Source organism: Bactrocera neohumeralis, chromosome 6 (genome assembly GCF_024586455.1).
Source record: "Bactrocera neohumeralis isolate Rockhampton chromosome 6, APGP_CSIRO_Bneo_wtdbg2-racon-allhic-juicebox.fasta_v2, whole genome shotgun sequence".
Lineage (NCBI taxonomy): Eukaryota > Metazoa > Arthropoda > Insecta > Diptera > Tephritidae > Bactrocera > Bactrocera neohumeralis.
The window spans coordinates 58231982-58250301 of record NC_065923.1 but is presented as its reverse complement, the minus strand read 5'-3'; the positions used below and the strand labels follow the sequence as shown (position 1 = coordinate 58250301).

General features: G+C 34.9%; 1 protein-coding gene across 1 annotated transcript in view; it reads right to left on the bottom strand.

Annotated features, from left to right (window-relative positions):
- The window catches only part of LOC126762322 (4-aminobutyrate aminotransferase, mitochondrial-like), a 41598-nt gene extending 29265 nt beyond the window's left edge, over positions 1–12333 (bottom strand). Inside the window, exons 1-3 of the mRNA XM_050479016.1 lie at positions 12105–12333; positions 11755–11873; positions 9062–9233 (exon numbers count right to left, since the gene is read on the bottom strand). Coding sequence (XP_050334973.1) covers positions 9062–9233; positions 11755–11873; positions 12105–12156 — 343 coding nt within the window. The 5' untranslated portion in view covers positions 12157–12333. The remainder of the gene's footprint in view (positions 1–9061; positions 9234–11754; positions 11874–12104) is intronic.
- Positions 12334–18320: the final 5987 nt, after the last annotated feature.

The following is an 18320-nucleotide window of genomic DNA, read 5'->3' as shown; positions in this document are numbered from 1 at the left end:
AAGTACATTATAGTTGCAAAATACAATTTATATTATGTATTTGGACAATTGCTTACGCTGGCTTAAGCTTGCTTATTCACATTATACAAATAGTTAAAAGATAAAAAGATATTAACTGAACATGTACATCATATCATTCATGAGCTCACTTCAAATGTAACAATCGGCTAGCAAGATTATGACGTCTGTATTTAGCAATACGCATGGAATAATTTTAATTGGCTACCATCGAAAAAGGAGGACTATCAACAGCGACTTACATAGCGGCCTGATTTAAAGAAAAATTGGGATATCTGGATTGAACTGAGTACACAGATTTCTGGCCCCCATAAGGATTTTGGTATTGCAGATAGGCGTAATCGAATGATTGCCACGCCTACAAAACCTTTAATGTCCCGTAACTAAGCACTCAATAAGATACAAAACTATTAGTAATATAGCGAATTTATTATATTTAATGTACATATCTTCTAATTCTTCCAACAGTGTGAAAATGTACGAATAGGATTATAATATAATACAGTGTAATCCGGTTATAATGGACTCCACGGGACCATGTCAAATTGTCCATTATAACCGAGTGTCCATCTAATCAGAATATAAAATTTTTAACTCAAAAAGTAAATTCAATGTGTTTTTTTATTAAAGCAAAAAAGTTTATGAATAAAAATATAAAATTAAGAAAATAATAAGTTTAATTAAGTCTTTTGAAAAAAGTCAGTGATTTTCTTTTGGATGAATGCCTTATTGGCAAAATCTTTTTATAGTTTGATTTCGAGTTTATTGAGCAAATTGATTGCATCTGAACTATTCTCTTTTTGTTGAAAATATAGCTTCAGTTTCCTAGAATAATTCGTAGCGTCTTCTATTTTTATTATAGTTTCGGGCTGAACTAAATCTTCATCACCGGAGTCTTCTTCAAGCAGCTCTTGCAGAAAGTCTTGAATTAAGTCATTGTCTGAGTGTTCTTCTGTGGCTATAATATTCTCGTCAATCCTTGAATATTCATCAAACTTGCTTAAAACCACTACGTTATTAATTTCGATAATTTTGCTTAAAGGTTCATAGTCCTCCGGGGCGAAATCTAATCCATCAGGAATGTCTTTTACCAGACCAGCATGTCGAATACAGTTTCTTATGGTTTCCTTATAGACACTTTCCCATGCAACAGATAACATATTGACAGCATCTAAAAGCCTCACAGCTTTTGTCGGGTTTGCTTCTTAAGGAAGGTCCATAATTTTCATCAGAAGCTGCTTTTTATAAGATTGTTTCAAGCTATTAATGACGTCTTGATCCATAGGCTGAAGAACCGATGTAGTATTAGGCGGAAGAAAATGTGGTTTAATGTTGTGAAGATGAACTTGAGGATGAGCAGGGCAATTATCTACTAATAGCAAAATTTTAGTCTTGGCTTTTATAAGTTCACAATCCCATTTCTTTAAATAGTCAGTAAAGGTCTGAGAAGTCATCCAGGATTTGTTGTTAGCACAATAATCTACCAGCAACGTTTGAACGTTTTTAAAGCATCTGGGGTTGTTATATTTTCTTGAAAGCAGGCATTGTTCAGAAACAGCGGATTGTATTAAATTGTATTTAAAACTTACCAATAACCAATAATTTCCGTTTTACCGTGCCCGATGCATTAGCACAAATCAAGGCAGTTATTCTTCGATAGACATTTTTCCACCACTGTATGTTTCACCTTTGATCTTATGTGTTTTGTCAGGCAGCATCTTATAGAAAATTCCCGTTTCGTCCACGTTAAAAACGTTGTCCATGACATAATTGTTACTTATTGTAGGCCAGGTTTGTAATAGCCAGTCATTTGTAACACTTTGGTCCACAGAAGCCGAATCACCACAAATTTTGCCGAAGCAAATATTATGCCTCTTTTTAAATCTGTCTAGCCATCCGGAACTGCATTTAAAATTAGCACCGACAGCTTCTCCGAATTCATTGGCTTTCATCATTAGCATTGGACCACTTACTGGAAAATTATTGGCCCTTTTCTGCTGAAACCATTTAAACAGTAATTCATCAACTTGAGGATGTGTCGCAAATCTTATTTTTTTTCTCTTGTCGTTGACTTTCCAATCATTTTTAATTTTTTCCCGATTAATCTATATGTTCGAAACAGTCTGTTTTTTTAGGTTTTTGTTCAAGCAAATGTCAGCTTGGGAAGTTCCTCCTTCAATTTCGATTATAGCTTTCAGCCCACCGCAGAAGTTGTTTGCCTTCTTTGACTTATTTCCAAGAAAAACAGAACATTTTCTGCTGCAGAGACTGATTGTGTCTCTTGATCGAATTCGGGGAAGTACAAAATTTTGCTTTTTGCCAACTGATTGCCAACTTTGTTTTGAAATTTGATTTTGAAAGCTTCGGTTATAATGGACAAAATCCGATTTTATTGTCTATTATAACCGGAGTCCATTATAACCGAGTCTATTTTAACCGAGTTTTTTACATATGTTTGAACTGGGACTTGACAAAGAGGTACATAATAACAGAGTTTCCATCTTAAGCGAGTCCATTATAAATGGATTACACTGTATATCGGAATAAAACTTTAGACAAGTCTGTGTGAACTCAACGAAGATGCTCCTACGGCTGTGTACAGAGTATAATAGTTTTGTTCACCTAACGATTTTACGTAGATTAAGATTATTAAATGATCAGGATGACGAGAAAAGTTGAAATCCGGGTGACTGTCTGTCTGTTCGTCCGTCCGTCGGTGCAAGGTGTAATTGAGATATCTTGATGAAATTTGGTATGCGGGTTCCTTAGTTAAAATAAAATTATGAGTTCGTAGATGGATCGAACGTAACCGGCCCACTGCCATACTCACAAAACGCCATTAACCAAAAACCTATATAGAAATGTAGGAAAAAAATTTTGAAAAGTGGGCGTGGCCAACCAAAAGAAAGAAAACATTTTAATGAACGAGTAAGAAAGGGCAAAGTTCGGGTATAACGTATTTTTATACTTTTGCATCGTATTGCTACAGAGCTACTACTACTTCCTACCGAAAATATCGGTCTATGAAATATATAATTGAAATTAGGAGAGAATCCATTTTTGATAACAGTAGCAGGTGATCCAAATAGAGGTACTGTTTTTAATAGCCTATTTTTAACAGACACACGTGAAAATATATTCGATCGAATAGACCACGTCCAGCACGCAGTGGAGAAAATATTGGAGTCGTAGCTGAGAGTGTAAACGAAGATCGAAGGGAAAATTATGGAAAAGATTGACCAGGACCGTCACAGAAGTAGCCATGACATCGCTAAAGAACTTAACATTCATCATCAAACGGTTCTGAACCATTTAAAAAAGGCTGGCTACAAAAATAAGTTCGATGTATGGGTACCACATGAATTGACTGTGAAAAATTTAATGAACCGAATTAACATGGTAACAGCACACGATCAAATACGACAATAATGTGCGAAAAAGTTCATGGTCCAAGCTTGATGAAGCTCAACAAATGGTCGCAAAGCCAGGATTGACGCCTCGAAAGGTTATGCTGAATGTTTGGTGGGATTGGAAAAGAATCATCCACTATGAGCTGCTCCAGCCTGGTCGAACGATTTATTCGATATTTTGCTGTCAACAACCGATGAGATTTAAGCAAGCAATAAAAAAAACGGCCAGAACTGATCAACAGAAAGGGCGTCACCTTCCATCAGGACAACGCTAGACTCGGCAAAACTGGGAGAGCTTGGCTAGGAAGTTTTAATGCATCCGCCATATAGCCTTGGCCCAATCTAACTACCATTTGTTTCCTCCCTTAATGGAGTAAAGTTGGCTTCAAGAGAAGCCTGTAAAAATCACTTGTCACAGTTTTTCACTGAGAAACCAGAAAAGTTTTACACTGACAATGTTTGTTTATGTATGTATTATATACAGTTTATTCTGTCTTAGCATTGTTAATGATAAGCATGTTCAAAGATATTTGAACATACTGAGGAGAGAAAGTTATTATATTAATTCCAAGCGAAGCCAAGTCCTTCTTCATCTGGTGTTTCTAACGGAGTCGAGATCTTCCTCTGCTTCCCCCTGGGGGTACTGCGTCGAAAACTTTCAGAGCTGGAGTGTTTTCGTTCAGCGTAGGCGGTGTCTTTTAATTCGCTGAACTATGTCAGTGTTGTCGTATATCTTGTACAGCTCATCGTTCCATCTAATGCGATATTCGCGGTGACCAATGCCCAAAAAACCATAAACCTTCCGCAGAACCTTTCTCTCAAAAACTCGAAACGTCGACTCATCAGATGTTGTCATCGTCCATGCCTCTGCACCATATAGTAACGTCGATTCTTCAGATATTGTCCACTATATAGCAGAACGTATTCCTGTCGATAAGTTACTAATAGAGTTTGGTGTTTGTTCGTCGAGAGAGGAATATACTTTTCAAATGCCTACTCAGTCCGAAGTTGCTGTTAACACTGGTTCCAAGATAGTCGAAATTATATACGAATTTTACGACGACTGTTTGTTTGATGACAAGAGATATTTCGACTTGCCCTCGTGCACTACCAGACCCATTTGCTTCGCTTCCTTATCCATTCTCGAGGAAGCAGAACCAACGACGCGGTTGTTGAGGCCAGCAGCTACATGCTCTTGAAGAAGATGGTACCTTCTCTATTTAGTTCCTCAGTTTGAATTATTTTCTCCAGCAACAGATTGAAGAAGTCGCACGAAAGAGAGTCGTCTTGTCTGAAACCTCGTTTGGTATCGAACGGCTCGGAGAGGTCCTTCTCGATCCGGACAGCTTTTGATATTGCTCAATGTCAGTTTACACAGCCATATTAGTTTTGGGATGCCAAATTCAGACATCGCGGCAGAAAGTCAGTTTCTTTTCGTGCTGTCAAAGTCAGCTTTAAAATCGACGAAGAGGTAGTGTGTCGATTCTCTTTTCACGGGTATTTTTCAAGATTTGATTGATGGTGAATATCTGGTCAATTTTGGTTTTCTAGGCCTAAAGCCACGCTGATAAGGAGGTCCTCAATCTTTCACACAATACGTTTGATAGAAACTTGTATGCGATGTTGAGGAGGCTTATCCCAAGGTAATTGGCGCACTTAAATTCCAATCGTCGGGCATGCTTTCGTCCGACCATATTCCACAAAGAAGCTGATGCATGCTCCTTATCAGTTCATCAGTCATTAGATGACCTCTGGGAGTTCTACATGAGTAATCGGGTCTTGAAACCCTCTGTTAGTCGCCGCATCTTTTCGTAGAATTTTTAAGCATTACCCCTGTCGGCCAGCTTCACGTATTTCCGCCTCTCTCGTTTTTTTCTGCAAATACGTCTCGCTTCCCTCTTAATCTTTCGGTATATAATTATTTTAAGAAAATATGCTATATAAGTATATAAATGCATGTTTAACAAATTTAACTTTCTTAAATTTAGTTCTTTTCAGTTCGTAATATCGATGTTTTTTTTTACTTTTCATCCTCCATCAGCATCAGGGCGGGAACGCTTTTTTTGATTGGGGTACCAGAATCATCCAAGTCATCTTTTGCTGTTATACTACTAGACCTTAAATTTCACATCGTCAGTTGGCTCTTCAGCAGGTCGATCAAAGTCCTGTGTTATATCTATGACAACATAAGCAGCCGGTCGTCGTATCTTCACACCGCGTTTACAACTCCAATGCAATTGGTGGATAATCCTTTGGGGCAATGGACACGGTCAGATATATGCTCGTAGTCATCAATTTATCAGTTTGTTTATTGAGAATTTTGGAAGGCCTGATTTTCCATTTTGGCATCTTTTCGTACCATACTTGTTACCTGCTCGCCCTCATCTGCGTAATCTTCTTCTTCCCCAGTTAGATTTGGTTTTTGATCTTCCTCTTTTCGCTCATATGTTTCATCTCATCGTCCTCATCTTTGAGCATTTCAATTTTAAAACCAGTTTCCCCACATTTCTTCAAAATGTGAAGCCGGGCGAGAAAAGTCCTAAGTTATTTTCCCATTAGCATCTTTAAACATAGCCGCTTTTTTGCTCTTTCTGCAGTACCATCCAAATTCTTATATTTGTTTACAATAACCAATTTTTCAATTTTAAATTCCTGTAGCTTAGAATACACTGATTATGTTGTCTTTAATTTTTTTTTTTTTATTTATTTATTTAACGCCAAGCGGCACTATACATCTAATAACAATTATAATGCTAAATAAGACAACAGGCATAAACATATAAAATTAGGAATTAAACTCGTGACCTAGTTCGTATGCTAGTATTTTAATAAAGCTTTTTTAACGATCTTTCTGAGGTTCTGTAGAGACCCGCTGAAGAAGTTGATGTCACCGTGCAAAGAGTTTACCAATCTACAGATTCTTTCCTTTGGGCCATTGATGACATAGTTTTTGTTCGATCTGCAAGTTTTCAGGATCCTCATCTGTCTAAGGTTAAGCTCATTTGGTACGATTTCAAAGTCTGCAAGGATTTCTGGGGCATTAATTAATCCATTGAGGATTTTGAATAAGAAGATGAGGTCTGCTACCTGCCGTCGAGATTTCAGGTCATTTATTTTCAGGATTCTTCGGACGTCTTCAGTTGAATTGATATCGTTTCTGTGTCTGTTATGAAATAGCAGCGCTTTGCAGAACTTGTGCTGGATTCTCTCTACTCTGTTGATCATTGAGTCCGTGAATGGGGACCAAATCACTGTTCCATATTCTAGAATAGGTAGCACTATTGCTGAGAATAGGCAGGTTAACGAGCAATTGTTCTCAAATTCCCTACACATCCGATTAATCAACCCTAGTACTTTGTATGCCTGCGAAGTAATGTTATCGATGTGTTTCTTGAAATTTAGTCTTCTGTCAATAGTTATACCCAGGTCTCTGATGTCTTCAACTTCCGTGAGTCTTTGGTCGTTCAACGTGTAGGTTAAAGGTACCTGCGTATGCGCACGGGTGAAGGACATCACTGCGCATTTTTTCACATTCAAAACAAGTTTATTTATCTTACACCAGTTATACAGCTCATCTATATCGTTTTGTAAGATGTGAATATCAGAAACGGTGAAAATTCTACGAAAAATTTGTAAATCGTCAGCGTATAATAAGTACTCAGACTGCAGTTTCCTCCCAATGTCATTCACAAATATGTTGAAGAGTATGGGTCCAAGGTGGGATCCCTGGAGAACACCAGATGTGACATCATACTCATCTGAAATGTGTCCATCGATTCTTACTTGTAACCTTCTTCCTGTTAGGTACGATCTGATCCAGCGTAGTGCATTGCAATTCACTCCATAATTTTCTAGCTTCATCATAAGAGTCTCATGGTCCACTTTGTCGAATGCCTTGCTAAAGTCCGTATATATTGAATGAACTGGAATACCACTGTCCATGGCCTTCAAGATGTAGTTGACATAGGTATATAAGTTTGTTGTAGTGGATCTGCCACCAACAAATCCGTGCTGCTTAGGAGAAAAGATATTTCGGAATGATGATATCAACTGAGGCAAGACAATTTTCTCAAACAGTTTTGCTAATGCAGATTGGATACATACAGGTCTATAATTGGTAACGTCAGATCTTGGGCCATTTTTGTGGATGGGACTGATGAACGACGATTTCCACGCCGATAGAAAGGTTCCGTGATAAAAAGACTTACTGAATATAGGCGTGATAGGTTCACAGAGCCCGACAGCACAGTTGCGTAGAAATATATTAGGCAGACCATCAGGTCTTGCTCCTTTTTTTTGGATCCAGAGCCAACAGCTGCTTAAAAACTTCATTGAAGTTAGCATCAAATTCATTTAGCTCCACGTTTCCCACAATGTCAGCAGATTGATGATGACCAACTCCGCTGGGGCTCATTGTATAGGTGTCTTTGAAGTAAGATGCGAAGATATTACTAATCTCCTCACCCGAGTGAGCGGTTAGATCATTCCATGTCATGGTAGCTGGGACTCCCATGTCGGTACCCCTTTTGTTCTTGACAAACCTCCAGAATTCATTTTTGTTTGAAGAGACTAGATTTTCCACTTTATTAATGTATGACTTGTAGCATATTGCACTTAATTTCTTGCATTCGAGTCTCAGTTGGCTAAAACATCTATAATTTGACTTAGGCGGGTGATATTTATCCACAGTTGTGAAAGCAAGAGTTTCGTTGATTGAGAGATCCAAATTACTGAAACATAAATCCAACAGTTTTCCCCGTTTTTTTCATGGAAAATTGTATACCTAAGTTCTATGAAAACCCCTACTGTCAATAACTAGGACAAGGTAACTTTTACCTCCGAGATGCTTTGAGACATCTTTACAGGAACCGCACTCAAAGTTTGGTAATGGGCGTAGCACCGCCCATATTAGGTTAAATCCCAGATCTCGTTAACCGCTCGACCGATTTAAATCAAATTAAATATGCAACATTCTTATATCACAGTGCGGAAACGGTTGAAATCAGACTACAACCACGCCTACTTCTTATATAACACAATTTTAAATTCCATTTGATTTCTTCACTTTCCTATATACAATGTATTTAACGGAACAAAACTTTGCATGTATAATTCTCTTGAGAGAATCCTTTCTTGATAGTAGTATATCTGTGTATCTAAAATATATATACCTAATATAAAAATTTTCGAACTTCGCGATGACTTTATACCGCATATATCGGCCAAAATGTGAGTTATCTTAATAACTAATAACGGTGCATTTTTGTGCACAGAATGAATAAAATCTGGTAAAAACTCACCGTAGACCCCATATAACGAACAAGCCTTATGTATCTGAAAGTATTACCCCGGCAATAAACCTTATTATACCCGTACTTAGCCCTTCCCTACTTGTTTTTTGTTGATTTTTTATAACTTGAAAAAACATTCATTTCCATTCAATAATACAAATAAATAATCTAAAAATAAAATAAGCATAATTTAAAGTCATGAATGCATTATCAAAAACTATTCTGAGATAAGTGCGATAAGTGGAGGCAGTTGTCCGCTTATCACGATTTACTTAGTAAAATTTTATTTAACTTGCTTAAACATCATCGATAATAGCAGGTATTTGTACGTTTGATACTCACTTTTTAAATTTTTATCATTTTGGAAGACATTCAAGAGGCGGGGATGATTGTAACCCAATGGCATTGATGAAATTTGTGTATAGACATCGAGCAAAGCATTGCCATCGACATCAACCAGATAGTTTCCAATAGATTTTTCAAAGTCAGCGAAAAGCTGAACAGTTTCGGCATTCTGAAGAAGAACATAAAGATATTTTGTTGAATAGTGTAGAAATATTTACTTCATTAAAACATATTGTTTGTGTATCTGATACTAATAGGTCAGAACTTTTAAAGAAATTTATAACTATACCCTATTTTTCTTGGTGTCGAAACTGGGGTTTATGGAGACATTTTTTCTGAAATATCCACTCCACTCACTTTACATATACGTCACAAAATAGGCTCCAACGATTTATCAACATATTCTTCCTACTTCTTTGTGTTATGAACTATTTCATTTTAAGAAAATATGGTTAACATATATCAGAATTGAAAAAAATATAGACGGGCTTCAAAGCGGATATAGATATGATTGGCAATGCTGTACTATCTGAATATGATGTCCATCCCTGTCAGTAATGAAATAATTTAGAAACATGACAAATAACGATCGGTTTAATTATCTAACTAACGAGTACTAATTAAATATCACTCTAAAGCAGTGGTGCGCACGCCTCAATACTACTACATTTTACGTATGCGCCGCACAAACATTGCTATAGATTTTCGTATGTACCTAGCGTACGTGTTCAGCCGCTTTCGTGTGCGTGTGATATTTTTCGCAGTAGCAGAATTATCAGTCAAACACGCGTGTTTTAATTTTTATTGCGTTGAGCGCCACTGCTCTAAAGGTTATAAAAGTTATACTGAACCAGTTATTTATACTGTTTGGTTTTCGAAAACAGTTGTTTTTAAATGTAAAAATTATCTATGAATTTACATAATTGCCTACGCAAACAAGGGGAAGTTGTTCATGCAAATAATAATAACAATAACGGTTGCAATATATAGGTATGGAGGTTCTTTTTGAAATAAGATCTATTCAGAGGTTTCACACTTCTCGGCACTCGGAAAACACGAATTATTTGAAAAACTTCTTATAAATATTTTACGATTTAGAATGAAATTTAATGAACTCAAAAGTTTAAAAATGTTTAAAATGACAAAAAAGAAGGTTTTGAATGTCGTTAGTATATTAAACTTTACAAAAAATAAGTCAAACATCAATAAAAGTATCGAAACAGAGCTTATGGAAGAGAAACCGAAATATAGTTTAATCTTATCCCTTATACCTATTATGAGAAACTTTAAGTGACTATATGATATATCTTAACAAAATTAATAATAAGAAGAAAAATCGTTAGCTTTGGTTGTACCGAAGCTACAATACCCTTAACAAATAATGAAATTCATATACATATGTATGTACAAGAACTTAAACTTGATCGTAAAAGTTTGTATGGCAGCTATTTGCTATCCGAACTAAAAAATGTTGTCGAATATTGTAACATTGCCTTGGACAATAATCCACACCAAATTCCTTTTCATTTGTATGGCAGCTCTATGCTATATTGATCCGATATCGGCAGTTCTGACAAATGAGCAGATACTTTGAGAAAAAATTACATCTACAAAATTTCAGAGCGGTATCTCAAAAACTAAACGACCTATTCGGGTATTAAAGTACATATAGACAGCCATGGCTAAAACAACTCAGTTTCCTTCTGGGAATTACAAACTTCAAATTTAATATACCCTATTATTTTATTATTAATTTATTTATATACATACATACATATATGTATATTGTGAAAGTTTTATTAAACGAACGCTTAAGTGAACATCTCCATTAAGCATGTAGATTGGTAAGTCCCAACATTGTTTGAAATCTATTAAGCGGACAGAAAGACCAGTGCCCGTTTTTTATCTAATATTGTCAATTATTGTTTCTATTTTTCGTTCAAAAAAGAAACGACAAACTACCTTAAAGATTACTTTTATATTTTTTCACAGTTATAATACGTTCTCCCCGCCAATAATTAATGAAAATCAATTAAAGCGAAATACATATTTGCTTGAGTACCTGCATTTAAAGTGACCCCTTAATGAATTAGTGCACTTACACACATTTTTTGCCTTCACACAAACGAAATACATTTTTATATATTAAAATTACATGTCACGTTGTTTGTCCGCAATGCACTCCTAAACTACTGAACCGATTTCAGCAAAATTTAGCACACTGTGTTCAGTTCGAACCAACATAGAAGATAGGATAGTAAAAACAATTCTTAAATAAAAAATACAGGTTAAAGCTATAGTAAATGGACACTCTATTAAGCGGACATCTCCATTGGCCTGTCCCACAACTCTATTAACTGGACAGATTATTTTTTCCAATGAAATTTATTTGTATTAACATATTCAAAATTAAACCTCAGGTACAATTTCTTGGATTCTTATATCGACAAAAACGTTTTCGCCTTTTTTCGTAAGTAAAATTTTCACTATATTGAATAGTTTATAATATTAAATGTATACCACAGCAACGCGTGGCCGGATCCACTAGTATGTATGTATACTCAAATTTTTGTATATTGTGTGCATGGAATATGTATGAGCATATATACATCAGAACTCATCAAATTGAATGATTATTAAGTGGCAAGTGGAGTACCAAATTTGTTTATAATAAGCATTTTCAGACTTACTTGTACAGCGCTCAATTTACCCTTCAATTCCAGTGATTTAGGACCTGGTATTGTTTGCGTTTTAACAGCTGGGGCTGCAGGTTCCGCCAGGGTAGCATAATTTCTAGGATATGCAAAACCTGCGAAAACGAGGATACAATAAATATGGTGGGAATGCGAAATAGGGCAATCATTTTACTATATATGTATGTACATATGTATGTATGGTACTCATACATATACATATGTATGAATTTCATCGATTTTGACAAAACACTTTTCACGCGAGTTTTTTTCATATATTTAAACTCACTTTTTTCTATATTTATATCACTCATTAGCCTGTCGGAATTAGCGACATAATTATTTACCTCTAAGAAAAATGCAGTGCCTTGACATTGCCGATGCTTTCAGGAAACTCATATTTATTAATTAAATGAATACTTCAAATGCGAAAAAAAAACATTAAATTAATGCTGATTTTGTTGTGTCAATAACTGTGTTGTGTGACCGTTGCTACCGTTGCGCACTTTAAGAATCAACGTTAAAAAGTACTATGAAAGAGCAGCATCCAAGGCGAATGTTATCGTGGTCGGCCCGTACTGGATTGTGCGCACAATTTCGTTTTGCGGAAATTTTACGCTCCCTAAAAGTGGTTATTATTAGGGGAACGCGAGTAAATGTTAAAGCTTTACGTACAGAAACACATACTGAACTATACATACACACATTCACATATGCATGGGGTGGGGACATGTATTCAATAACAATAAAATGCGACAGCGGCGATACCGCCATCATTGCACTACGAGCATTCCCACCTAAACGAACAACTTGTTTGTTATTTGTAAATTTACTATCGCAACGACAATACACAAATTTAGAAATGAGTATCCAGCACTAGTGTATATATATACATACAAACATATATACATTCAAACATAAACCACAGGGAAATTTTGGATGAAGTGCTGAGAACGACACATGTAGCGCTCCAAATGAGAAAGTGAAAAGAAAACAAAAAAATGTTATCATATGCATAATAAACATTAACTATAAATTTTATTCTTAACAAACATATATGCATATGTACATATGTATGTACGTATATTTGTTTGCAGAAAGTTTATGGATACTTCTTAATTCAAATTTAAATATTTAAACTTTGGCTATAGCTTTTACTATGAGTTTAAGATAATAAGTTCTGAGGTACTATCCTGATAAACAGTTATGGAACTACAATGAAGTTATAAGATTGGAACTTTTTACTAAGCAAACTAATTATATATGTACATAGCTAAAAATGCATATTTTTCTAGGTTAAATACTTTATTAGAAGTTATATTTGAATTTGAAGTTGATACGCCAAATAGTTTCGAATATATGTATGTACATATGAGCGTTTTTCTAAGATTTTTTTAACTTGATGTAATTGTCTTTCAACACTTATTTTATTTTATTCTCGAATCGCTGTTTTCAGAATCGGTGATCGATCTGACATTTTCATACGACCTTTTTAGATATACTTGTCAAGTAATGATCGAAATAATAAAAATTTCAATAATAATTTCGATTATTTAAGCCACGCTGAAGTCTTTCTTTAAAGCCCCTATTTTATCAAAAATCAAAATTTTTACTACTTCTTCGATCACTAATTTTTTTTGGTTTTTCGAAGGTCTTTCTGAAGATCGGCTACGGTATTAAGGGATCCCATATTTTTCTAAATGAATAGCCAATTATTTAAGTGCATTGATTTCGTAAATGTGCATTATTTTTCTTTTTTTATAAAATTCGAAGGTCTTTCTGAAGATCGGCTACGGTATTAAGGGATCCCATATTTTTCTAAATGAATAGCCAATTATTTAAGTGCATTGATTTCGTAAATGTGCATTATTTTTCTTTTTTTTATAAAATTAAATGCCTTTTAAAAAATTACAAAAAATCAATCTTTGCGGAGAATGATTCCAGATTATCACATCAAATGCATATTTGTATTTGTCTTGTGGGTCGTCCTTAAAGTTAACTCCGCTTTTTTCTTCTATACAAAGTTTCCTAAAAGAAACACCCTGTTTTTTTAAATCAGAGTTTTTTCTTAATAAATTGTCATTCCATGTTAGGATTTACTACAAGCTTAGTGGCATACCTAAATAAAAGCATTTAGCGGCGCGTTTTTTACCACTCACCGTTAACACTGTGGCGGCATCCGTAAATAAAACAGCAGCTTTACGTTAAATCCTCAAAGAACATAACACACTGGTTGACAAATCTCGCTAATTTTTGGCATCATAATTAAGGACAGTTGTACCAACCTAGGAAAAAATATTTACTTGTCTTCCATATAAGCGGGAGATGAGAGAGGTTAATGAAGTATTCCCGATACTCACTTGAGTATGAGTGTAGAAATTTATGTATTCAAGAGGGTGGATTAGAGAACGAATTATTTTTCGACTAGTACGAGCTCGCTTCATACTACTAGAAAGGGTATCTCGTTTTATTTTTAGGAGCTTAAAAGCTGTACAAAAAAGATCTCATACGATTTTTTCGTAAACCTAACCGTTTAAGAGATATTAATGGTTGAAGTTTGATTATTTTAAAGAATTTTTTTATTACGAACTTCATATTTCAATAAAAACAAATATCATTTTAAATCGGAATAATTACCAATAATTAATTAAGTATAATTTTTCGATTTAGTTAAACGTATACGAGATATTCCTTTACACACATCAATTCATACTACTTGAAAAAATATTTTGTTTCATCGAAATTGAAAACTCTACACAAAAGTCTCTCGCGCTAACGGTTGAATTGAAAAAGAGTCAAATCGGAAAACTCATAGATTTGTAGGTAATTTATAGCTGTACTAAATGGTCTCTTATAATTAAAAAAGATATATATATATAGTCATGGACAGAGAAATAGCACAATTTCAAAATAAGTTATTAAAATAAGTTTTCAGTTTTATCAAGTAAGTGAATCTTAACAATTTTCATGATAGTGTATGGCATGACTTCCACAACTTATAACGGTAAGCGTATGACGTTATCACGTCTACTTTTTTGTTGATATTTTTTTTGTTGTTTTACTCGGACAGTAACGAAGTTTGATTAGTTATGCACACTTTTAGTTATTTCATTATTAATAAGCAATCGTGCAAAAAATACGCTGTTTTAACAATAACTATAAAAAACAAGTAAGGAAGGGCTAAGTTCGAGTGTCACCGAACATTTTATACTCTCGCATTATAAAGTGATAATCGAGATTTCATTATCAGTCATTTACATATTTTTCAAATACCGTATTTGTGTAAAGTTTTATTCCGCTATCATCATTGGTTCCTAATGTACTATATATTGTACAGAGAAGGCATCAGATGGAATTCAAAATAGCGTTATATTGGAAGAAGGCGTGGTTGTTAACCGATTTCACCCATATTTCGTACATGTCATCAGGGTGTTAAGAAAATATTATATACCGAATTTCGTTGAAATCGGTCTAGATAGTTCCTGAGATATGGTTTTTGGTCCATAAGTGGGCGAGGCCACGCCCATTTTCAATTTTTAAAAAAAGCCTGGGTGCAGCTTCCTTCTGCAATTTCTTCCGTAAAATTTAGTGTTTCTGACGTTTTTTGTTAGTCGGTTAACGCACTTTTAGTGATTTTCAACATAACCTTTGTATGGGAGGTGGGCGTGGTTATTATCCGATTTCTTCCATTTTTGAACTGTATATGGAAATGCCTGAAGGAAATGACTCTATAGAGTTTAGTTGATATAGCTATAGTAGTTTCCGAGATACGTACAAAAAACTTAGTAGGGGGCGGGGCCACGCCCACTTTTCCAATAAAATTGCGCCCAAATATGCCCCTCCCTAATGCGATCCCTTGTGCCAAATTTCACTTTATTATCTTTATTTATGGCTTAGTTAAGACACTTTGTAGGTTTTCGGTTTCCGCCATTTTGTGGGCGTGGCAGTAGGCCGATTTTGCCCATCTTCGAACTTAACCTTCTTATCGAGCCAAGAAATACGTGTACCAAGTTTCATCATGATATCTCAATTTTTACTCAAGTTACAGCTTGCACGGACGGACGGACGGACAGACGGACGGACGGACAGACGAACGGACGGACAGACAGACATCCGGATTTCGACTCTACTCGTCACCCTGATCACTTTGGTATATATAACCCTATATCTGACTCTTTTAGTTTTAGGACTTACAAACAACCGTTATGTGAACAAAACTATAATACTCTCCTTAGCAACATTGTTGCGAGAGTATAATTAACATATTTTGAAAATGGGTAGAGATATGCACTGTCTTCTAGAAAAAAGGATTGTAATATTTGATCCTTACAAAAAAAGCAAAAATCCAACTCAAAGAAGAAAAGGACATTAAATTTTGGAAAAGGGTTCTGTGGAGTGATGAGACTAAGGTGAACCGTATCGGATTGGATGGAAAACCATTTCTCCATCGTCCCAGTTGTCAGGCGTATAACTCCACATAACTAACGGCGGAGGTAGCGTAATGGCCTGGGGAACGTTTTCCTAGTACGGTGTTGAACCACTGGTAAGGATAGATGGTAGAATGGACCAATTTGCATATCTAAAAATTCTCAAAAATACCATAGAACTATTCGATTTGGAATCGATGCCAGTGAATTGGATTTTATGCATGACAATTATCCAAAGCACGCAGCTAAAAGTGTGAAGAACTGGCTCACTGAAGAAAGTATTGACGTCCCGAGGTAGCCAGCCCAAAGTCCCGATGCAAAAAATTGAAAGTTTACAGAACGACATTAAGATACAGATTGCCAAGAAAAATTTCAAAAATTCGACAGAATCTTGTACTGAAATCAAGGAGGCATGGTACGCATTCCAACAAAGGAGGTGTCAGATATTATTGGAGAGCTTGACCAGACGATGCCAAGCAATTTTGAAAAATTGTGGGTACACAACAAAATACTAACGTTTTAAGTGCTTAAACGCAGAACCGGCCTACTGTGCTATTTCTGTGTCCAAAACTTTTTAATTTTTTGCAAATAACTCACTTATTTCTTACTTTATGTGATGCTAATGAAAAAATAAAATTTGTTTTTTGTTTATATCGAAAATACACGTATTTTTATTACATTCTCAAAATGTGCTATTTCTCTGTCCATGACTGTATATACATACATACTATATACCATGTATATGTTTTTTCTTGTAACTAAAAGCGGAGCACCACCGTTACAATTAGGAGCTCTTTTTGGAGATATTTTCATAAAGGTTTCTGAGAACGTATTTTTCATAGCATTACCCTAATATACATATGTACATGTATCCATATGAATTTATGCAAAGATGAATTTTATTGCCTCTACAATTTATTTTACAATATATGAATGTACATACGTCAGAACTGGTTCTCAGACGTTAGTAACATGTGCACAAAGAAAATAAATTCATTAACAAGAGAAGCAATGTAGTTCTTGTCTTATCTCGACTGGTGAAAGCATGATTAGCTAATAAATACATATGTATGTACATATGTACATATACTGATGCAGATTTCAAAATAAAACATGAACAGTAAAATATATACATACATATATACAAGTACGTATTCATTTATGAACAGATAAATAGCATACTTATAAAATTCTTTTTGAAACCGTGTTTTTGGAACATTTTTATGACAAAATGTTTTATACTTCTTTTTAGAAACTTGTTTTAGATATGATAAAAAATACTAAAAAAAGACTAAATTAAATAAACTTACATATTTCTCTTTGAAATTTTTTTTGCCCAACCTTCGCCGATTTCAGTTCCACACAGAAATAACATTCTTCCGGAATTCTGTAAAAAGGAAACTTTTATATGAAATAATGTACAATAAATTACTATATCACTCATTACCATGTTAATAATTTTTTGTATGTCTCCGATTTTTCAACATGATACCACTTCATACCATCATATTTTACCATTTTTTTGGTGTATCTTGGGCTTATGGATTGGACTTTCGGACGATGAACAAACGTTTTACCATCGGTCCAATTCGATTTACTTTTGTTTCACCGCTCCATTATTCTCTTTTCCAAAAATTTCCATCACCACGAGTCTTGGCGAAAGCAATCCGCACATTTATATTTTTGTTTTTAGAAGTGTTTTTTTGTTGATGAGTCGTAGAGGTGAGTGTCATTGAGGCGTCTTCTACCCGCTGGACATGTTTAAGCCAGATGCTTCATTAAGTTCGGCCATAATGGCGCAGGAGGCTAAAATGGATCAACTTTGCACTTTCTCACAATTATTCTATCAACTTTGGAAGTGGTTTTATGTTTTATTTTTTGTTTTTGTCTTTCAATCCGAATTGATTGATGTATTAGCATTATATACTATTTTTTTCGAACATTTCTATGTTTCCACGATTTGAGCAGGACTATTCCCGTCTCCAAAGAGTTCGTTTTTCTGTAGTAGAGCGTATTCCTCTTCTCATTTTCGATTAGTTAATTGTACAATTAAAACTCCAGACTAAAATCAATAACTTTTTAGCACAACTTTCGATTTTCAAACGTTTCAAATGATCAATAATAGTCTATTTCTCA